General features: G+C 36.3%; 1 protein-coding gene across 1 annotated transcript in view; it reads left to right on the top strand.

Moving 5' to 3' along the window:
• The first annotated feature begins 11,028 nt into the window (after nt 1-11,028).
• The window catches only part of LOC123540918 (uncharacterized), a 31,214-nt gene continuing 17,466 nt past the window's right edge, over nt 11,029-24,776 (top strand). The window contains exons 1-3 of the mRNA XM_053527154.1: nt 11,029-11,307; nt 21,711-21,803; nt 22,790-23,027. Coding sequence (XP_053383129.1) covers nt 11,242-11,307; nt 21,711-21,803; nt 22,790-23,027 — 397 coding nt within the window. The 5' untranslated portion in view covers nt 11,029-11,241. The remainder of the gene's footprint in view (nt 11,308-21,710; nt 21,804-22,789; nt 23,028-24,776) is intronic.

Below are 24,776 nucleotides of genomic sequence, written 5' to 3'. Positions count from 1 at the left end.
GTCGTATGAAGCAGCAACCGCATATACTTCAAATGCGGTCCTGCGGTCCTAATATTGTCTTTTTCGAAAAAAACATTTTTTTCCTTCTTCTCTTCTTTCCTTTTATAAGGATTTTCAAGAGGGGGTCCGGACCCCCGGTCCCCCACCCCCCTCTGGATCCGCGCATGTCCAGTAGGTTTCTTACTACAAGGCATCACTTTCATATAAGACATGCAAGCCATCAACCGCAGTCATACGACGATGACATGCAATCATCAGCAGTCGTTTTAAGAGATATCAGCTCCCACTTGACACCAACAAACCACATTTCTGACAAGGCATGCCAACCTTAAAGCCCATTTCTGACAAGACATCACTTTCTTACAATGCGTGTTAGCATTAAACCATACCCCTCAAAACATGCAAACAGGACACTTACACCAGGCATCTCAGCAATTATTCATGCCATTCACAAGACATACCTGCCTTTAGTCTGCCCTTAAAAGACATTTCGGCATCACAAATTTCCCGCAATCACATACTAGTGTCTGACAAGATATGCCAGTATTAAAGCACGTTTCTTACAAAATATCACGCAATCTTACAAGGCATGCCATCCAAAGTCCCTTACAATGCTTACTAGAAATCAAACACGGGCATGGTAGGTCATTCAAGCTCTTACAAGACATACAAGTAATCAACAACATTCACTGTTTTACAATATTCTCTTTCAATACATACCAGCAGTCATAAAAGGTCGTTAAAAGATGTACCAGCCCTCGCCCCTTAAAAGACATGCAAGCAATCAACTAGATTTCTGACGAGAAATGCAGGCATTCATGCACATTTCTTCCAAAACTTCACATCCTTACAATGCAAGCTAGCAGTCAACTTTGTCCTTCAAAATAGCAATCAAATATAACAGTTTAACAATGTATATCTCAGTAAATTATCATGCCACTCACAAGACATACCAGTAATTGGCACTTGCAAGAAATTTCAGCGATCAGTTATGGCCTGCAAGTCATGCAGCCAGTCGAACACAACACTTTCACCAAATATACTAGTACATGGCAACAATTAAATGAGCCTTTGCCAAGACTTGCCACCTATCAAACATGAAACTCATACCATATATCTTAGAATCAACAATAACAAGCCCACTTCCCTTACAAGACATGTCAGTAATCGATCACATTACTAACATGACAGGCAATCAACCGCAATCGTTAAGTCTTCGTTTAAATCGCAAGACTTGACACCATTAGACCACATTCCTGACAATGCATACCAGCATTCAAGCACATTTCTGACAAGACATCACTTTCTTATAAAATGTGTTAGCATCCAGCCATGTCCCTCAAAACACATCTCAGCTATTAACCATGCCATTCAAAAGATTAACCATGCCATTCACAAGACAAAACAGCTTTTGTATCTCGCATGACATTTCAGCTGTCGACCAAATTCCTGATAAGATATGCCAGCATCCAAGTGCACTTTCTTCAAGATACCACTGTCTTAAACGACATGCCATTCCTTGTTCCTTTTAAAAATTGTTAGCAATCAATCGTGTCGTCACAAGACATGCCAGCAGTCACAATGTGAAAAGATATGCCAGTATTTGAACAATTTCTTTTTTTTTACAAGACATCAATCTCTTATAAGACATGCTAACTAACAATTGTTGTCGATAAAAGACATACTTGTACCAGCCCCGTCCCTCAAAGCCATGTTAGCAATCAACCATATTTCTTGCAAGATGTATCGTTCTTGCAAGACATCACACTCCCTTTCAATCGCGGTCGCCAGTCTCGTCTCATACAAGTAAATTAACAACATTCACTGTCTTACATTAGTATCTTACATAACAGTACATGTCAGCAATTAACAATGTCTACACAGACATACAAACAATCAGCAATATTCCTGACAAAATATGCTAGCATTCAAGCACGTTTCCTACAAGAATCACCCTCTTACAAGACATGTCAAGTCGATATAGGACATACCAGCTCTCGCCCCTCATAAGACGTGTTAGCAATCAGCAATATTCCTGTTGTCCTTCACGAGCTAAACCAGCAAATAGGAACTTACTTTATTTCTTTAACAGACATGTTTTTGGAAAACATTTCTTTACAAGACACTCCAGCAACAAACATTGCAACAATAAAGACCTTTCCTCATTAAACATGTCGGCTATCAACCACTTGCCTTACAAGACATGTCAGCAATCAAACCCTTTCCACACAACACATGCTAACAACCCACTCCTTTCCTTACAAGTTACAATACGTGACAATAAAAACGCCATTTACTTGCAGGTTATACCAGCAATTATTAGTAATCACTTTCCGTACAAACATGCCAACAACTGTCCAATTGCCCAGCAATCCACCCCTTTCTTTACCTGACATATGAATAAAAGGAGCATCTCATTTCAAGACATGCAATCCATTGTTTACTTTTCTTTGAAACTTACAATACTTGGCCTTTATCCCTTCTTTTCCGAACTAGATACGCAAACAATCAACTCATTTCGTCGATCAGTATTATCAGTATTCTGCCTTTTGCCCAGACAAAAAATTCAGCCATCGGACCCTTTTCCACACAAGGTGTGATCAGTTATAACCATGTGCCAGCTATTAGCCAAATTCAACATAAAACATGAAATCAATTGACAACGTTCCATTACACTCAGCCAACTTGACAAGACAGGCAGCCACCACTCCCTTGCAAGACATTAAAACAATGAATATATTTCTGACAAGACATGGCATTGGCCAAACACGTCTTTTGCAAAATTAACCATGCAGACAATCAACCACGTCCGGCATGTTTCAAGACAGGTCAGCTGTTGATACTGTTTTGACAAGACAGTTCATCAGTTAACACTGTTTTTGGCAAGACATGCCAGCAGTTGGTCGTGTTTTAGCAAGACATGCCAGCAGTTGGTCGTGTTTTGGCAAAACATGCCAGCAGTTGGTCGTGTTTTGGCAAAACATGCCAGCAGTTGGTCGTGTTTTAGCAAGACATGCCAGCAGTTGGTCGTGTTTTGGCAAAACATGCCGGCAGTTGGTCGTGTTTTGGCAAGACATGCCAGCAGTCAGTCATGTTTTGACAAGACATGCCAGCAGTTGACCAGGCTTCTTAAACCGGTTTAAGCTCCCCAGTGGTGTTTTTGCCACTGACCGTTCCAAGGCGGTGCCCCACTGTGTTCCTTTGTTTGTTCGTTTTGTCCTTGTGTGTTTACTTTGTGTGCACGCATGTGTGTATGCTTATTGTTCGTCTTGTCCTTATGTGTTGGCTTTGAGTGTGTGTGTGTGTGTGTTGTTCGTTTTGTCCTGATGTGTAAGCTTTGAGTGTGAGTGTGGTGCACGCGTTTGCGTGCTGGGGGGTTCGTTTTGAGGAGGCTGCGCTTTTGGTGCGTGGCACTCCCTGTTTGATATTTTTCTTTGTTTTTTTGACAATATATACTAACAGTCTTCTATGTTTTAACAAGAAATGGGAACAGTCGACCATGTTTGACAAGACATTCAACAGTCGACACTGTTTAACAAGACATGTCAATACAGCAGACGGCCATGTTTGACAAGACATTCAATAGTCGACACTGTTTAACAAGACATGTCAATACAGCAGACGGCCATGTTTCTACAAGACCTGTCAGCATGCAGTCGACACATGTCAGCAGTTCATGGCATTGTATAAGATAAGATGATTTTCTATAGGACCGGATATTTTTACTGCTGTATATACATGAGATATTTCGAGTTCTTACAACTGAATCTCATCAGTGAGTTGCATTTTTTGAGTGCATACGGATGGCCTATTTCGTTGGACTTACTTCGGTACACCTCAGCGGTTTTTCTTTTTAACATATATCCTGATGAATGCAGTGAAGTTTTCAAGTACAGCTGAGTTTTTGTGCCCCCCCCCCCCCCCCCATGAGTGGTGGGGGCATAAAGATTTTGTCTTGTCCGTGCGTCCGTCCGTCCGAAGTTCGTGACGCGCCTGGCACAAAAAGTATTTGATATAAATTGATGAAACCTTGCATGAGTCTTTATCATGATATGAACTTGCGTACCTCCTATTTTTCGTCTGGCTCTACCCCCTATTTTTAGAGTTATGGCCCCTGAAATAGTCAAAAATGCACATTTTCACCTTGTGACACACCTAGCTCAAAAAGTATTTGATATAGATTCATGAAACCTTGCATGAGTCTTAATCATGATATGATCTTGCGCACCTCCTATTTTTCGTTTGACACTATCCCCAATTTTTAGAGTTATGGCCCCTGAAATAGGCAAAAATGCCCATTTTCACCTTGTGATGCGCCTAGCTCAAAAAGTATTTCATATAAAATGATTAAACCTTGTATAAGTCTTTATCATGATATGAACTTGTGCACCTCCTATTTTTGGACTGGCTCCGCCGCCTATTTTCAGAGTTTTGGCCCCTGAAATAGTCAAAAATGCACATTTTCACCTTGTGACGCGCCTAGCGCAAAACGTATTTCATATAAATTGATTAAACCTTGTAGGAGTCTTTGTCATGATATGAACCTGCGCACCTCCTATTTTTGTCTGGCTCCGCCCCCTAATTTCAGAGTTATGGCCCCTAAAATAGTCAAAAATGCACATTTTCACCTTTTGACGCACCTAGCTCAAAAAGTATTTAATATAAATGGTTGAAAACTTGCATAAGCCTTTATCATGATATAAACTTGCACACCTCTTATTTTTTGGCTGGCTCCACCACCTATTTTTAAAGTTATGGCCCCTGAAATAGTAAAAGAAATGCACATTTTCACCTAATTATGTGCCTAGCTCAAAAAGTATTTAATGTAAATTCATGAAACCTTGTTTGAGTCTTTATCATGATGTGACCTTTCACACTTGGCATTCTTCTTGAGAATCTTTGCACTTATTACAGAGATATGGCCCTTGAAATAGCCAAAATAATGGATTTTTTGTTTGTGATGCTCATTGCTCAAAAATATATAGCCTAGAATAATGAATCATTTTCATAAAATGTTTGTTTAGGCTAAACCCCATTAACACTGCAAATATTTGAATTATTTCCCCTTATTTGTGACAAATGTACCAATGGGGGGAGAGGGGGGGGGGGGGGTCCTACAGACACATTCTAGTTTTACCTAGCTTTGCAAGCCATTTGGGAAGCTTAAAACTAACTAACATCTTGTAATTAACCCAAACTGAAAGTTTTTTTTTTTATTTGGTATGAGTAAACCGTTGATATTGTTTAGAAAAAAAAACAGCAGAAATTATACTGTTCTTGGTGTACAAGAAGGGAATGTGATACGCAGTGTGAAGACAACCACTCGATGTTAGTAGGTGTTTCCGTGCAACGTCAAGCTACAAAGATTCTTAGAAGAAATAAAAGGAACTCGCGCCAGAAAACAGAGAAAAGAAAATGTGTTGGTTATGGTGAAATATGTTCAGCTAACAGCAAAATTGAACTGCTCAGTGAACGTCAGGTGGGATTATAGTCCTAGAGGGAAGTACGTATCTATAACAATCAGTGGATGCAGAGATTAACCTGTAAGATAGATCCTTGTTAGTGTAATGAGGTCATTTTGAATGGGTATCGTAACCATGTGATTTGTAATTGATACATAAGAGAGAATCGGTAGTCAATGCGCCAGAGATCTAACCTGTGCCATTTTAGACTGCATAGCACTTCAGTGTCACCGTAAGTGCGGCTAAAGTCGGACGGCTCAAAGTTGAACCGCTCCTATTTGGTATTTTAAGTATATGGAGACAAGACTTCGGAGCTATATATATTCCAGCAGTGGCCTGACGAGGGTCTGGTATGCCATGGACTTGAAAGGGGTTTTGTGTGAACTGTTATATTCCTGCAAATGAAAACTAAGGTTTGATTTGTCTTTTTAGTTGACCTTTTATGTGGGCTTCCTAAGAGAGATCATTTGAAATATTCACGCCAAGGTAGTATCGTGAGGAAATATGATGTTTCCTTCTCGTAACGTAGATAATTTGACACTTGGAGGGATATCCCAGTCCAACTCCAACTTTTCAAATGTTTTAATGTCATTTTGGAGGGTATTTGATGGTCTGACAGGGCCATTATATACCGGCCACCCCCTTCCAAAGAAAACGGTTTAAACACAAATATTTTCCTGGAGCAAGAATGGCCCAATTTCTTAACTAAATATGTTACAATTGACAAGACCACCATCATTGTAGGGGACCTTAACTTCCATCTTGATTTACCGGAAAATAGTGACACAAAAAAGTTTACAAGCAGTCTAGATGCATGTGGCATGCATCAACATGTACAAGAACCAACACATGTAGCTGGGCATACGTTGGATGTAGTGATAACCAGAGATAATGATGTCACGGTTTCAAATATCGAGGTCATAGATCCTGGACTCTCTGATTCAAATGGAAAGATGTCACGTGATCATTTTGCTGTGATATTTGACGCTAAAGCTTCCAAACCACCCCCAGTACGAAAAACTGTGTCGTACAGGAAATTACGTTCGATCGACATTGACTCATTTCGAGAAGACATACGAAGAATAGATTTCTTTAACACACAATGCACTCCATCTGATACTGATATCGATGAATTTGTGGAGGAATATTCAAATCAGTTAATTTCTATAGTAGACAAACACGCCCCTTTGACTACCAAGACTATTGTGTTAAGACCTTCATGTCCTTGGTATACCGAGCAACTCCACAAAGCAAAACATCAGAAACGAAAATTAGAACGGAAATGGCGTGAAAGTAAGCTCACAATCGATCACCAAATTTACCGAACACAGTGTGCTGAAGTGAATAAGATGCTAAAACAAGCTCGTGTTGAATACTATACAGGCAAAATTGACTCATGTGGCAGTGATCATAAGAGTTTATCAATGATTACCAAAAATCTTCTTGGCGATACAAATCAGGTGATTTTACCATCACAATCATCTCCACAGCATCTCGCACAAGATTTCAGTGACTTCTTTATTGGAAAGATCGAAACAATCAGAAACGATATAGCATCGCAAACACAATCTGTATCTGATTTAGATGACATAGAAACTGAATACACAGGTGTCAATTATGTAGAGTTTACTCAAGCCTCAGAAGACGAAGTGAAATCAATTATCAAAAAGTCAGCGAACAAATCATGCGAACTAGATCCTATCCCAACATGGTTATTAAAAGAATGTCTTGACGAACTAACACCAGTGATAACAACAATTATGAATGCATCTCTAGATGCTGCGTATGTGCCCAAAGCGTTCAAACATTCACGAATAAGACCTCTTCTAAAAAAGCCAAGCCTAGATTCTAATGTCCTAAAAAACTATAGACCTGTGTCAAACTTGCCGTTTCTGTCTAAAATCTTAGAAAAAGTGGTAGATGTTCGAATTGAAAATCATCTGAGGAACAACGAACTTCATGAAGTTAATCAATCTGCTTATAAAAAATTCCACTGAACCGAAACCGCCCTATTAAAAGTTCAAAATGACATTCTTCAATCGTTGGATAAGAACAATGTGACTATTCTTGTGATGCTTGATCTCTCTGCAGCATTTGACACTATTGACCACGGGACGTTGATTCATCGCCTTGAACGTCACTTTGGTGTTACAGGCAAGCCACTCGCATGGATGATGTCATACCTTAGTGACCGCTACCAGACCGTATGCATAGATGGCGAGCTATCACAACCAGTGCTAATGAAGTACAGTGTACCCCAAGGGTCTGTCCTGGGGCCAAAGAACTACACAATGTACACAAAACCAGTCGGAGCTATCTGCAGAAAGCACGGACTGAACAATCATTTCTATGCGGACGATTCGCAGTTATATCAATCCTTCAAACCAATAAATAAAATGTCTATTGAAGAGACCATTCATCGCGTTGAAAGTTGTTTAAAGGATATAGTAAGTTGGATGAATACTAACATGTTGAAACTCAATGCTGAAAAAACAGAATTAATCATATTTTCATCTGAACACAAGACACAATCTGTTTCAAACATATCTGTGAAAGTGGACGGCTCTGAAATCAAACAATCAGGCAGTGTCAGGAACCTCGGTGCTTTCCTGGATTCGAACATGAGGATGGAGCAACATGTGAATAGTGTGTGTAGGAATTCCTATGCACAGTTGCGGCAAATTAGTCACATCAGACAATATATAACCGCAAACGCAACCAAATCTCTAATCAACTCTCTTGTTACATCACGTTTGGATTATTGCAACTCTCTTCTATATGGAATTCCAAAACGGTCAATGAACAAACTGCAATATGTCCAAAACACGGCAGCTAGAATCGTAACCAGAACATCCAGATACGACCATATAACGCCTGTTCTGCGTGAACTCCATTGGCTTCCTGTGCAATGTAGGGTAGAATACAAAATTATAACACATACATATAAGGCACTCAAAGATCAATCACCAGCTTATGTAGCGAACATGCTAGAAATATATACACCATCCAGAAATCTGAGATCGCAGAATAATGCATTAAAACTAGTGGTGCCCAAATGTCGAACAATACGATTTGGTGACAGGAGCTTTCAGACAGCTGCTGCGAGGTTATGGAATGCCCTCCCATCTGGCATAAGAGAGTGCAAGACCGTGCAAAGTTTCAAAAAAGCGCTAAAGACGCATTATTTCATACAATTCTTTGGCAACTAACATCTCACTGATTACCTGATTTATAATGTAGGTACTTTGCCGGCCAATTAATTACTTTAATTAAGAACTCCAGTGTGACAGAATAATATTGGCGGTGTTTTTTTCTGTGGGATGTATCGTGGATGTTCTCCGGACCGTTTAGGTAGGGATTGGCCCAATCATCCGGGACGGTTTGCATGCTGTGATGCATTTCGCAGACATCATACCGTTTAATTCTGTCTGTTCAAAATGTAAGATATCTTCTGTTCTATTCTGCTCTGACCTGTGTCTTTGATAGGTCAGTTAATGTTTTATGATATTGTATTTTGTTTCATGTTTTGATCTGCCTACCTTCCAATTTAAAATGCTTGGTATCTTATTACCGTAATGTAATTTTAATTTCTTCTATAATAGTTCAATTCCCATTTTTTATTGAACATTATATAAATGTTTTTATGTAAAGCACTTTTGAACGTATTTTTATATGAAAAGAGTGCTATATAAATGTGGTATATAATAATAATAATAATAATAATAAATAACATGTATATTGTTGAGATTGTACTGTTTAGCACTACGGATTGAAGCAGGTTGTTATGGAAGCTCTTAATCCATTTTAGGATTTTGCCACTTACAAGTACAGTAGCTGTGCATTTTAAAGAAGACTTTCTTAAATGTCTTAGTATCAGGTCAACCTTTTATTTGTTGTACACTGACTTGACAATGTCATTTACAAGCATTATTAATTAGATTACATAGGAACTTTTTTCTCGGAAACCATCAATGTTGGAGATGGTACAGAATGCCAAGGTTCGTGCAGCGCTTTGTATTTCATGGGGGTATTGTATGCGATAGAGTTTTTTGGAAAGTACACGTGTATGTAGTTTCCACTGAGAAGATATATGCTTAGATTCCTCATCAATGAATTTCTGACAGAAAATTTCAAGGATTGGTGACAGTTCCTTTGAAAGTATCTAGAGAATGATAGACTTGATTTATGCCATTGGCATTTACATTGATACTTGGAATTCATGGGTACGTACGTAGTTTTGTCTTCAGGTTTCTTTCGTTTTTTGGTTATATATATCTTGGAGTTTCATCTCGCAGAAGGATGCTAAATTTAAAGGTGCTTTTGGGCTAAACACCGATACAGATGTTGCATTTGAAGTTTCATGGGAGTGGAGTTTGTTTCTGGAAATATTCATGCTGGCAGGGATGTTGAATTGAAATGCTCGAGGAGAGAGTAGAATTATTTGGTTTACAGTTTTGATGTAGGGGAGGGATATCGAGCTGATTCTCCGAGGTATTTTAAATTGACTGGCCTTTTTAATTTCCTTTCGGATTGCATGCTTGGTAGGGGGTCCAGAGCTACGGAATACCTTAAGGTGCCATGATCTGACGTACACGAGACGCGTTTTGTTTAGCCTTAAGTTAATTCATATTGAACTCATTCTGTAATATATCCAAAACACATCTTTTTCAGTGTGTAGGCCCTAGTTTCACAAAAAAAAAAAAAAAAACAACAACACAATAACAAACAAACAGGAAAACGGGTTTTCACTAAGTGATAAGAGTATATAGATTTTCTTCTATGATAGAAATACCAAGCTTAAACAAAGAAGTATAAAATCTATTTTTATAGCTCTTTGGTTTTTAGATATCACCTCTTACACTTGATGACAATATTAATGATAAGAAAACATGAAAAATAACTATTTGTCGGAATATAGCTCATGGGTTAATGTTAACTTAATTTATTGCATGACTGCGGTATTTTCCTTTGAAGTTTTGTGTTTTCTAAATTCTGGTATCGCCACGGTTAGCCGTGCTCTAAATTCCGTTGCACACAGGTATCGCTCACAGTTTTCTCTGTCTGGGATGTAGAACAATACACACAAATTAGCAAGTGTTGCTGTGATAAGGTATTGAAAATGATAAGCTATTTGAAATAATTTATTACTGTATTTCTGTATTTCGGAATATAGCTCATGGGTTAATGTTAACTTATTATAAATAATAATTAAGGCTGTATCTGTGTATTAAGAACACTGTAGTATGCCCACCTTACTAATTTTGATTTGGACCTATCATGGAGAAGTTTTCAGTTCCGTTACTTCTATTCAAAGATATTTTTAGATTTAAATGAAAATAAATTTCCAACTTTTTTTGTTCCTCCTACTTGTGAGTTCCTACTTGTGAGTGACTCACGGGTTAATCCCATGCTTTCCGAGTGCGATTCTCACAAAGTGTAGAAATAACCGGAAATGACGAAAACAAAATAGTTCAATAATCTTTCTTATTTTTTTTCTGATTTGCTTGGAGTTCTTAACACATGCATTCAATCTGAGCAAAGAAGGATTTGTTTATCATTTATCGAATGAAATTTTAAACATTTGATCTCATTTAATCAAAGAAGTAATATATTTGTGTATTGCTGTAGGAATTTGTTCTATTAATGGCTGATAGAAGTAGTTCGTGAAATAGCTGGGAAAACTAGAAAAGATATTTAAGGAAGTGTTTTATTCAGTTTTGTGCTTAAATCAGTGAGATAAACAGTCAAGGATCTATATAGACTTATAGAAAAAATTGTGATGCGACGAATTTTATCAATTTTAGGAGTCTGTGTGCTCCTTTTCATCGTGGAAACAGGGGCAGCGGTAAGTTACTGATCGCGGACACGAAAACAAAACAAACAACATGGTTTCAGAATATAGATGATATTTGTATTCTCAGTATTACTCACTGTTTAATAAATTATTAGTAATTTAAATGTAAAGAAATTTATGCAAGACGCCTGTATCGGATTTTAATCATTTTGACACCTTTTACCTGTGGTCTTCTTCACTGACTTCAGTCAGAAGTTACAAACTTGAATTGATAAATATTTTGGTAATGATAGGTGAAAGGCTTACATGTATGGGAAAAGACATGTATTCCTTTTATATAGATTAGTTGCAGGGATGTCAGGCACGAATCCAGAAATATTTGATTGGGGGGTGCACAAGTTTAGAACGAATGTGTTACAGGCAAGGCACTATCATAGCGCCGAGCAGGGGTAGGTACGTGGTGAGGCCTCCGCTTTTGTTAAGAGGGTCAGGGGGTTTTGCCCTGGAATTTTTTGAAATGTAGGTATAAATTGGAGGCCTCTGGACCTGGTGCATTTTTGGTTAGGAATTTTGAGAAAATATAGACTATAGTTCATAAATTTGTGTATTGAACTCAGGAGCGTTTTACTCGGTAGTCTGAATAATCAACAAACAGAATACACGTAGCAGGGCTGACTTACATATTTTTGAAATTCTTACTATAAAAGTTCTAATTGTAGAAAAAAATTCAGATTAAATCATTCAGAGAAATAATTTTGCATCCATGAATAAATTGATTTTTTCCCCATTCAAACTTATTTTTACTAATTTTAGCAACTCTCACATTTTTTTTGTTGAAAGGAACTCCCTCAAACATGTCAAAATGAAGTAAACAGTGACATAGGTTGTAGCTGTTGTTGAATATTGGGAGCACTTGCACTTTAGGAGTCCCTATAGTATAACAATAGTAGTTTCAAAATTAATGTCTTAATATATAAAAATTGTAAGGGTTAACTTTATTAATATTTAAGAGGAATATGTTTGGGGCTGCTGCCCCCACATCCAGGGCCCACGCTGTCGTTCGCCACTCGAGCCATTTGGCGAATCTGCGATGAAAGTGGCGAAGAAAAATCTCGAGTGGCGAAAATGAAAAAATGTTCGTAATTTGGACCGCCGTTTTGTTTCAGACGTTCTAAATCGTAACCTCCAAGAAATTATGTTAAAAAAGAGTTGACTGGTTCCGATAATTTTACCTTATAAAATTAACTTATTTCGGGATAGTACTACCCAGTCTGCGTTTACTTTACATATAACAATGTGTAATAAACATCTTGACACGCGAGAAGATGCAATTTGCAATCAATTAGCAACCGATTATCGGGTTAAAATAATCTTTTTGTTTTGTTGTCATTACGGCAGATTAAATGATTGATGCCTTTAATTTCCATGGATAAAATAATGAATGGTTTGATGTATTTTTTAACGTTGTCGCCACCGTCAGTATGTTAGTCACAGGCACGGGTCCAATGTATTTTTTGTTTAATATAAAAATCCTTTTTTTTTCACACAAATATACTTTTTATATGTTAGTCAAATGAAAAAAAAATGATGACAAAAAATCCGGTCACAATATCATACATGACACTGTAACCGGATTTTTGTCATCATTTTTTTTTTTCATTTAACTAACATATAGAAAGCATATTTCTGTGAAAAAAAGGTTGTTTTTTTATATTAATAAAAAAAAAATACATTGGACCCGTGTCTGTGATCTTAGTAAGTAATTAGTAAAGGTGTTTGCCAAGTTTTTTTGAATGTCTTTAAAAGTTAGGAATGGATTTGAAATGTAATCCTGTATCAGGGTAGATTTCTGGGAAGCAGAGAGCACCAAAAACACAGCCCCCGGGCCATGCATTTACATACATGTAGTAGGCCCACAACAAAAAGAAGCTGTAATGGAAAAATATTTCAGACAGGTTGCTTCAAACATCCAACAACATTTTAAAATACAAAACTTGTTTTAGAGGTATACCCACTTTCATTCAAAAGTCCCCCTATATAGCTAGAATATCACCATTTGCTTATGGGAAGTAACAAAAATTTTCAACGCGCCGCGGGAAGGGAAACCTCTCCAGCACCCTCCCTACCGTTCCCGAGAAAAAAGGTGGCTCCAACTTTTTTCAGCCCAGTGTGGGCCCTGCACATCCCCACTTTGCCCCACACCCAAACTTGCTGCGTATGCGCATTGTAAACTTCTGGGCTCCGCTAAAGTGCTTTCGACCCGAATATTGATACAAAGTACTAAAGCCATGTTTCAAAAGGATTTTAAACTTGCTGAATCACTCCTGTAATGATGAACAAAGTCAGCACTCGGTAATATAGTTTGCATTATTTCAAAAAGGGATATCCCCTTTTTAATTTTTCTCTTTGTTTTCAAAATTGTATATGTTTCTATTAAATTGTTAACTATGTATTGCTTGGGACAAGAAAGGTTTTCCTAAGAGTATGATTATGAAGCGTCCTGTTTAAGTTTTTCCAAATTACCTGATTTTGTAAAGTAAGTAGTAGTTAATGTGTGAATACTAGTTTCAAGCTGTCAAATCTACAACCATTATTATCCTGTCTATGGCCTTTGGTAGTGTATAACTTGTCTCTGCACTGACTTGTTTACATGTGCTAAAAACTCCTCCCTGTTTGTAATACTGCCTATAGGGCCAAAATGTGACCAGACTGATACAGTAATTCATTTCAGGATCTTTCCACTGGGCTTTTGAATATTAAGCATTTTTAAAAATTAATGTTTCAGATATTTCAAATGATATATCGATATTCAAGATATTCTTAATTCATAGAACTTTAAGTAGAAAAATTGGTATTTGGTAGCCCTGGGATACTTAACCCTTAGTCTGCTGGCGGCAAGTGATTCTGCCTTTGCAACCAGTGCAGACCAAGATCATGGTCTGTACTCTTCGCCGTTCAGTCAGTATCTTTTTGGTAAGCACCCCTTTTAACAGTTAATGGTAGTATTTGGTACTGTCCAAAATGAAAGATGGACAAATTCATTATAGAAATTTAGCAGGGTAAGGGTTAAACAGCATCATGAAACTTAAGAAGAAGTTATACATTGAAGTGCATGTCAACAAGTGGTAATTACTTTAGATGTGCACATTGAATTTTACAGTGGTGTAAGAAATAGCCCTTGGCTTGGTATGAAGTTCACTGTTTACTTAATACTTAGTCACAGTAAACATTTATTACAGCTACATTCAATGATCAGCTTTATGAAAAATTTCAGAAAGTTGTATTTATCATGTGTTTGGATAAATTTAGATAAAAAACAGTCTATGAACTCATTACGATTTCTGGTATGGCCATCCCTGGTTGGTCAGTGTGTCCATCCCTGCTTTGTCTCTGTCTGTTCCTGATTTGTCCATATGTCTATCCCTGTTTGTCTAACCAAGATTGTTTGGTCAGCAATAGCTGTAGATAACATCACTGAAGCTGCTCGGTCAGTTTAATTCTGATTCCACAGTAATTATTCTTATGTGCTGCTTATCAAAATAGTAAGATCAGGAAGAATGAAGTTGGTTATGACCTTGCAGAATTCTTGTTACCTTGGCAATCAGTTAGTCAGAGTAATGATCACTAGGTGATCAGGCATGGCCAAATCCTGTGGGACATTTGGGCCTGTCCGACAAAAATGACTAGGTCTGTCAGATGTGGAGGGTCAGGGCATCGAACCGTATGTCCAATGCGGTACGGATTGGGTTTTTTTTTTATTATGCCAAAATGTTTTTTTTACAGCACAGTTTTCTTACGCACCTGTTCATTTTTCATCTATCTAATATCTAATTGTTTTTGTTTACTCTTTACGACATGTTTTAGGTCAGACAAGTTTCCATTGGGTCAGATGGGGTATCCTTGGACACCAGGTCACCTACCGAATGTCAGACAAGTGTTGAAACTCTTTTACCATGAATGGGTGACCATTATCTAAATTAGACTAAATAGGGAATTTCGATTGCACTTTTTTGCAAAGGGTGTTGGGGGGGGGGGGGTGTCACACTAGTAGAATTCCTGTTGGAAAAGTAAACTGTATCTTTTAATAACTAATTTTAAGCAGCTTTCTTTATTAAAGGAATCAACCACAATAAATTCAGTTAGTCCTATTTATTCTGTCAGAAAAGGTAATAACGTGGTTTTCTGTAAATGATAAATATACTAATTATAGTAATAGTTACAGTATGTCAGAATTTAAAAGAAAAGATTTGTAGGGCATCCTCTTTCAAATAAAAAACTTCAGACCTTAGTGAGAGGCAGGTCAGTGCTATAATTATGGAACACTTGCGAGAAAATAGCTTGGTATTACAGTAAAGGGGAAAAAGACATCCTATTTTAAACTTATTTTTAAGTCTGAAAGAATTTTATTAGGGGAAGGGGCATTAAATCGCCCAGCTACTATAGAAGGAAATTGTATCAAAGCTGGCTGATGAGGATGACATAAATGAATTTAGACTATTGCAAAATCTTGTTTGGTTAATAACTTATGCCTGTGTTTTTATCAGATTTTAAATGAGAAATTTGAATCTGTTGCAAATATGCATACACATTTCCAAAAAGGTTTTGCACAACACTGAATTTTCTGCTGGCTTCTTAAATGTAATGGAAGTTACATTCTGTTAACCTATCAAGAATTCTGCAAAGCTGTGGAGTAGAACATGATGCTGATAAAAAATTTCCTATTTCCTATGATACTATTGTATTATATCTGAGATAGAATGAATTCAATCTGTAATATTTTTCAAGTTTTTAATGTGAAAAGCAGCCAAGGTCAAGGAGGTTGGAATGCCAGCAAGAGAAAAAATGTTTACCTGGGTAATTTAGATTGAAACCTGGAAATCTCTGTGGGGTTAATTACATTCTGTAATAGAAGGGTAGAAATAGTTTTGCAGAAAATACAGATCAAAGCAGTATGAAGAGGTGCAAAGCTAATTTTTTAGGTGTGTAAAATAACATACTTTGTGAGAGATATAGTTTCCCCTTACTTAGTATACTGCAGCATTGTGGTTCAGGCTCAAGACTAAATTTAGAGAAATATAGCTAGTCAATACAATGTATTTCTGTTACTAGAAATGACCCTAGGTTAAGTGTAAATTAAGGTGCCTGCTTATACATTTCAGCAGCTGCACAATTTGTAATTTTTTGGGGGATCAGAATGTAGCCACATTCCCTTCCTTAATTTATATAAAGTTAGCATGGGTTCCCTCCCATTTTTATTTTCCTAAACCTTTTAATGTAGAAGTGAAAGCTATAGTGCTAGTCCCAAAAAGCTGTCTGTTGGTCCAGCTACCTGAAGGTACCAGTTAAAATCCTATCTGATACTGGTTTTGCAAAGTAATGGGCAGCAGAGTTACATGGAGGTAATGACAGATTTTTTTCCCAGAGACTTCTTTTTATAAAAATATGTCTGAATTTATTAAAAGGGTTTTCAGCATCATTGAGATCTCTTTCAAAGGGAGAGTGATGATATTATTTACAGTATAAGGGAGAGAGATTTTTTTCTGTGTAATTTTTTTAACAAAAGCAAAAAATGATATTCTATTGAAAATAAACATAGATACCTAATTTGTACCTTTAGATCTAGAGGGAGAAGGGGCAGGCTGTCCTAGCTTGATATATAATATGCTGTTCTAGACAATAAAATATCTAAATTCAATTAAAATGCACTTGAAAACCAGTCACCTATTGTGCATATTTCAAAGGTTTGCCAAGACAGGCTGGGCCTTCTCTGCACATTGCCAAATGTTTTAAAGGTCAGGTGGATTTTGCATATTCACGTAAACAAAAACATAGTCTGTGCCAATTTGATTTACTTATCTAATTCCCTGTCTTAAATCGGTTCAAAAATTATCTGGCTAAAATGCTTTGTATCAAATATCCTGGTTTTTCATTTTGTCTGTATCTGATTGCAAATAGATTTGTACTGAATGCATTAACGCAGTAACTGATGATTTGCCATTTATCTGAGATACGTCTTTGATGCGTTACATTTGCCAATGATACATTTTTTACACACATTCGGAGTCATGGCTGTGTGGTCGTATTTAAAACAAGCACTTAGGAATACCTTGAGACATACTGCGCTTCACTGCCTTAAATAAGAAATTGCTTTGATATGTACATATAAGAAAAATAGATTTTCTCGTCCTCTTTGTACTGTATGAAGGGAACGAATCAATGATATTATTAAGAAAGAATCGACAGATTTATTTGCTACTTTTCTTACTGGTCACCATTTTGCAAAGAATTTTTTAGGCATTGCGGATCTGTATATTGTCTGTATTTGTTACATACATGTATTCAGATCGACAGAAACTGTTATCTTATCTAACACAAAATGTTATAGTAGTACAACTTGGACTATTCAAAATTTATCCCATCTTTCACCCCTGCAGGAAAACTACTCCCTCCCACACATCCGGTCTTTACTCATCCCCACTCCGGCAGATCTTTTGCAATATGGGTATAATTGTTATATATATTTTTAGCAGTTGTTGGCTAGCCCAGTTGGAAGCCTGATCCCTCAAAAGGAGAAAAAATATAAATTGCTGTATTGTTTTAATTTGTTCGAAAATTTGACATGGTTATTGCTTTAATAGCAAAGAAGAAAAACATGATAGTATTGGTGTAGGGTACAGACTACAGAGGAATATAGAGCGTAAAGATTTGCCCTTGTTTTTCATGTCTATACATTGATGACATCCTAGAAATCTTGCATTAAAATTTTGATTTTTCAATGTCAACTGGAGGTATTTGTTTGCAAGAGAAGTTGATAGGTGATTTATCTGCGGCCAATGATTACAATCATACTAATAAAAATTAAGTTTTGAAGTAGCCAATACATTTTCAAAAAGTTATGGCCCTAAAAATTTGTTATTTTCAGTATATACATGTACCTCCTGCAATAGTGATGGGCTAACAAATTCATTTTTGTCCAAACTAGAAAAACAACACCCCTTCAGATCTACTTTAAGTTATATCTTGGTTACCGTGGGAGGGAATGATGATTGTAGGGTAATAACTGGTGGGAATTTACAGTGTAACTTGAATAAAGTACTTATAGTTTAATGAAAGGATGTGATGTTATGACATATCAACATACAATAGAACAATTATTACTGTGTAATGACAGTGCACTGAGTAACTTAAAACACTTGAAAGAATGTCTTCTTTCTTCATTTGTAGAGGATTTGATAGGTTGAAAGAGTCATTGTACTTTTGTCTAGATCTAATTAAAAGATAATGTTAAGCAAATTTATTGGTGTATCAAAATAAATGAAATTTAGGGTAAATTGCAATGTCAATTTTTAGCTGGACTGAATACTTATCAGGTTTTTTTTCTGCTATAAATTTACCTCCAGTAAAAGGAGGCAGTCCCAAAGCAAAAAAGTATGGTTTTTCCCCTATTCTGAACTTAAAATTCCCAAATGATTGTTAACTTTCGGTGTTCTTGCTGCTTTACAATAGTTTTCCTATGGTACTCTATCTGTTTATTTTGGTTCTGTAAACAACACTTTTTTACAATATACTGTTGAAGAATCATTAAAATGCAGCCCCACAATTAGAAATATTACACACAAAATGCACCTTTATATAGACCATGGTAATTTTCAATTTTTCCCAAAAATGACAATTTCTGAGAGCATTTTCCCAATTCCAAAAATGATGGCAAAAAGGCCTGCTGGTAGTTGAGTAATTGTTACAACCCACGTCACAGAAGTTTTGCATGATGTGTATGCAGGTTTCTCTAAAACTACTAGAACTTCACACATTCATTTGGCATAATAAGATGACCTGACATGACAAGTGTGATATAACTCTGGCTTATATTTTGTCAAAATTATACACCTTTTTAACTTAAAAAGAGTATTTGGTTAAAGTTTTGCATGCCATAATGCTTTTAGACTTCATATTGCCTGTGGCATCATGTTATGACCTATAATCGGAAAGGGGCCTCCGTGGCCGAGTGGTTAGAGTCGTTGACTTCAAACCATTTGCCCCTCATCGATGTGGGTTCGAAACCTCATTTGGGGCGTAGAATTCTTCACGTGAGGAAGCCATCCAGCTGGCTTACGGAAGGTCGGTGGTTCTACCCAGGTGCCCGCTCGTGATGAAATATGCACGGAGGGGCACCTGGGGTCTTCCTCCACCATTAAAGCTGGAAAGTCGCCATATGACCTAAAATTGTGTCGGTGCGACAATAAACCCAACAAAATAAAATAAATAAATATAATCGGAAAAGTGACATAATCTAGCTTTTATTTTGTCAATATCATGCAAATTTTTAACTTAAAATTTCAGCTTAAAGTTTTGCATGTTAGTTAGTTCTCTAAACTTACTTGGCCAAATGCTTTCAGACTTCACACTTGTTTGATAACCTTGTGGGTCAAGTTACAGTGTAGATTTTAATTTTTAGCTCACAGGAGCACGAAGTGCTCAAGGCGAGCTTTTGTAATCGCCCTGTGTCCGTCGTCCGTCGTCAACAATTTGTTAACACTCTAGAGGTCACAATTTTGGCCTAATCTTAATGAAACTTTCTCAGAATGTTACCCTCAATAAAACCTTGAATGAGTTCATTATTGGGTCCTCTGGGGTCAAAAACTAGGTTACTGGGTCAAATCAAAGGAAAAGCTTGTTAACACTCTAGAGGTCACAATTTTGACCCAATCTTAATGAAACTTGGTCAGAATGTTACCCTCAATAAAATCTTGAATGAGTTCATTATTGGGTCCTCTGGGGTCAAAAACTAGGTTACTGGGTCAAATCAAAGGAAAAGCTTGTTAACACTCTAGAGGCCACATTTATGACTGTATCTTCATGAAACTTTGTCAGAAAGTTAATCTTGATGATCTTCAGGCCAAGTTTGAATCTGAATATTTGTCTCCATGAAATCAATAGGTCAAACAGGTTTACACTGTTATGGTGGGTTTCTCAGTTGAGCGACCTAGGGCCAATTATAGTAAGGTCATTCTTTCTCAGCCCGATTGACATGGGGAAGTTGTGAGTATTACTTGCTAGGAACAAACTAGTGCTGGTAAGGAAACTAGGAAGTCTGATACCTTATATAACTAAAACACTGTTTGGAAAATGGTGTTGAACCAGATAAATATGAAACGAGAATTTGACCTGATTGTGCCTCTTTTAAATCTATTTTATAATCCAAAATAAAAGCTTTAAGAGGTCATTAGGTAATTTTATTTGACATTTAAGGATTGCAGTTCAATTTGGATAGATTTGTTTGTGGTCTCCTCCTGAGATAAAGACTGTGTTCTAGTATTAAGGCTTTTTATTGTGTCTCCAGAAGAAATAATTTAATATTAATTGATGTGTTTGTTATTATGCAGGAGGCTTTTTTACTGTGTCTCCGGAAGAAATAATTATATAATATTAATGTGTTTGTTATTATGCTGTGCTTTATAGAATATATAAATATATTTGAGCCCTGCCATGAGAAAACCAACATAGTGCATTTGCGACCAGCAAGGATCCAGACCAGCCTGCGCATCCGCACAGTCTGGTCAGGATCAATGCTGTTCACTGACAGTTTCTCTAATTGCAGTAGGCTTTGAAAGCGAACAGCATGGATCCTGACCAGACTGGGCGAATGCGCAGGCTGGTCTGGATCCATGCTGGTCGCAGACGCACTATGTTGGTTTCTCATGGTGTGGCTCATATGTTGTAATCATGTACAGGTGGGTGGGGGTGTCATTGACCAGTTGAATACCACTCCACTATCACTTAGTGAACAGCTACTTGATTTTTTTAAGTACATTGACGTATATCCTGTATTGCATGATTGGTATTTATGGTTCGCACTTTTTTAGATGAGAAACAGGATATTTTCTTTGAAAGTGCACTTGTCTTGTTTTAGTTTAACTTGTGTGGGTTAAGTTGTTTCATAATGTGAATGAATCAGTAAGAGTTGATGAGAAATTCAGACATTGGACCTCAGTCCCTATACGTCCTGTTTGTATTTTTAGTAGAAAACCCAACCTTTTTCTCAATAACCCTTTGATTGTTAGTTTTTTAGCTCGACTATACAAGGTATGGAGAACTGTCCTATCCAACCCGGCATCGGCATCCTTCCGTGTCCACACCTTGGTTAAAGTTTTGATGCACTTTCTCTTTATCTCTGTAATTACTAAATGGATTTGTTTCAAACTTAGAATAGTTATTCCTCATCATCACCCACATCATTTGACACAAAGGCCATAACTCCAGCACCAGTATTTTATTAATTATCCTCCCCCCCCTTTTACTTAGAATTTCAGGTTAAAGTTTTGATGCACTTTCACTCTATCTGTATTACTAAATGTTCTGTTTGAAAACATTGAATCCAAATGTTCAAGTGGTACATTACATCATTATATTATATCGACCTTGAATTAATGCCATTTTTGTTTCTGTATTTTCAGAAGCACAGCAAGAAAAGTTTTCTAGACTTTGGAAATATATGGGGATCAGATGATGCTGCGCCAGTCACAGGAAATAATGCCGATTTTACTTTAGTAAGTATAAACAGATACTGGTTAATCAATATTAATTTTAATTTATTTGTGGTGAAGTAATTTTTGGTGGATTTTGTATTTGTGAGGATCCACAAAATTGAAGCCAGGAGGAAAATCAAAGCAGATTACCATTTAGCTTTTGCATTCGATGAATAATGGTTTATGACACTGTGAAATAAGCATTTTGACCATAACTTTTTGCGAAGAAAATTGAATGATTTTGCATATGAAATAATAATGCTAGCAGTAAAACAATTTTGAATATGTTTGTGTACTTTCATCCCTGAACATAAAATATCATATGCGAAATGTGACTCAGTGGTCGTCATCATTTCTCTTTAAGGCGCAAAGACTAGTTAGAAACATAGAGCATTTTCTAAGGATATTTACAAAAAACATATTTACAGCCAGGAGAAGTTTCTTCATTATCCTCAAAATGAAGACCTTTATGTGCATGTATGTCTTCTAGCATATGAATTGCTTTTCTCATAAAATTGAAATTGAACAAAAGAAAAAATGTTTTTGCAGACTAGCTTCTGCTTTCCACTTTAGTCAATGAATTTATTACATTTGAAATTAATTTCATAAAATGGCTGTCCCAGTATTGATTCCTCACAAACTTGTCCATATTTTCAAATCAGTTTTTCAGCTGTAATTGTGAATATTTAATATTCTTATGCAACACTAAATTTTGTCATGCAAGAGAACTATCATTTAAGAGTTAAATGCAAAAATTTATTTCAAGTTTTAAAAATAGCCACTGTTACTTCAATTGATATTTCTGATCTTTCAGATACTGTCTAGTATACTAGAGTTTTCCCTATCAAAATACCTTGTGAGTGAAAATGTACTTTTATATGTTTAAGAGTTTATTTCTGTAACATTATCAGCAGAATGGTCAGAATTTGTGGTTCAGGCATGAAGTCTTTAGTTTGAGTGTGTGTATGTGTTTCGAAGCTTAAGATTAATGAAATTTTGTGTTTTAGGATACAGAAGGAAGTGGACTTGATACAGATGTAAAAGTTGACAATACACACACTGACGATGAGGACTTTGACGTAGAAGCTTCTGGTGATGGAGATGATGATGAAAAAATTGTTGACCTATCAACTGAGGCCCCAGTAACAGAAAAAGACTACTACTATGACAATAAAGGAACGTCAGATGATGAAGATGATTTGGAGGGTAGCGGAAGTGGAGATGGTATCGTTGTAGAACCAATAAGTAAGTGTGCACACTTTTATTTTTATCGCAACAAAAAGCAACATGCTCGGTGTCCGCTGTTGTTATCTTGTGTTAATCAAACATTTGCTTCAGATGACATCTCTTTTGAAATCTGGATGGAGGTTGGATGCTTATCTGCCAGTTCTTCTCAGCTGCTGTTAGAGACAGCCAGAGCTAAAAATAGACAAATCTTTTAACATTTGATATATACATCTGATTACAAATGTTCCTTTGTTACAGTTATAATATTCTTATGGATGGGTAGTTTTTTTTTTTAATCTTGCTTACATCCTGTAATATGTAATAAAGCTTATCTAATTAAGTAATCAATTAAAATCAACTGCACCTTAGTTTGTCAGCCATTTTTCTCACTGTTTTTTTTTCTTCTAAATTCTTTATTATAAGCCTTTGGAAATAGGTAATTTATCAGTGTTCTCCTGGTAACTTAATTTTTCACAATTCTCAGTAAGGGAAATAGTAGGTATTTATATGAAATATGGCCTTCCCATAGGACTTTCAGTACAGAGGAGTTATGTTTGATCCTGAGGCAATGATTAGACGGAAGACAGTCTGTCCTTCATCTCTGAATCTGATTCATGACAAGGAGTAATCACTCACTTAGGTTTGGTACCGAATCTAGCACTACTGGTTATGTTAATTGAACTAAGTTGGTACCTAGATGATAGCATTAAATCAAACAAAATGAAAATGATTAAAAGTTGGAGAAAGGTTCCCTACTAAACAGATATCTGTTAATGTAAATCAAATAGTTATTTTGATTTGCCTTGCACAGTGCACACATTTTTTCAAGCAATAACCTAAGGCACGACATCCCACATCTTAAAGCCTTGAACTTTTTCTTTTGAACTTTAAAGTAAGGTTTAAGTTCATCTACATTACATTTCAAATTGAAACCCAGCTTGATGCAAAATGTTATTGAAATGGTTAAATGTTGTAAGTAATGAATATGGCCAGCATACCATGCAATTAAATTGTTTGTTGGCATAGTATAATTTTCTAAATTGGACCATTTAGTTCCTATTAATTTTTTATTCTTTAGGTAAACAATGGGTAAACCCCAGTTTCACTAATGAGCTACAGTATCTGTTTAGAACGAAATAGTGGTAATGCATTTTAAAAGGAATAACTTAATTGTTTTTTTCCCCCCTAATTTGTTTAAAAATGAGGCAGGATTCTGGTGTTTATTGTTATCTTTGTAAAGATCATTGCTAGATATGAATATTTTTTACATTAACAAAATAAAACAAAACACTTTATAGAAACATTAATCTATTACAACTCCTCATTTCGCTGGAATAAAGAATTTTTTATAGCTTTCATAAGGCAAATCTATTGGGACTATGTTGTTTTATGATGTATTGAGTTGTTTATTTACCATAATGGTTGGAACTCATTGAACAGGCTGTGTAGTTATTCAATAAAATATTTTTCATCCCCTATGATTCTAGCCTAGTGATCGATAATTTCACTGGAGCCGAACTACTTACAAATCTTTATTGATAAATGCATAGCTAGCATTTCTGATTGTCATACATTTTATACATGTGCGTTGCATCTTCTAGATCAAAAAGAATACATATTATATTATGAGTCTTTCCTTTTTCAAGGAAATGTTGATGGTAGTCCCAGTTTTGCAAATTCAGCTTCATTTTTAAAAATGAGCAAACCTCCAATTCTGTACCTGGTCATGATTTTTTATGCCACCTTTTCCTAGACAGTCGCACAAAA

Source organism: Mercenaria mercenaria, chromosome 16 (genome assembly GCF_021730395.1).
Source record: "Mercenaria mercenaria strain notata chromosome 16, MADL_Memer_1, whole genome shotgun sequence".
Lineage (NCBI taxonomy): Eukaryota > Metazoa > Mollusca > Bivalvia > Venerida > Veneridae > Mercenaria > Mercenaria mercenaria.
This window is presented reverse-complemented; position numbering and strand designations above follow the sequence as displayed.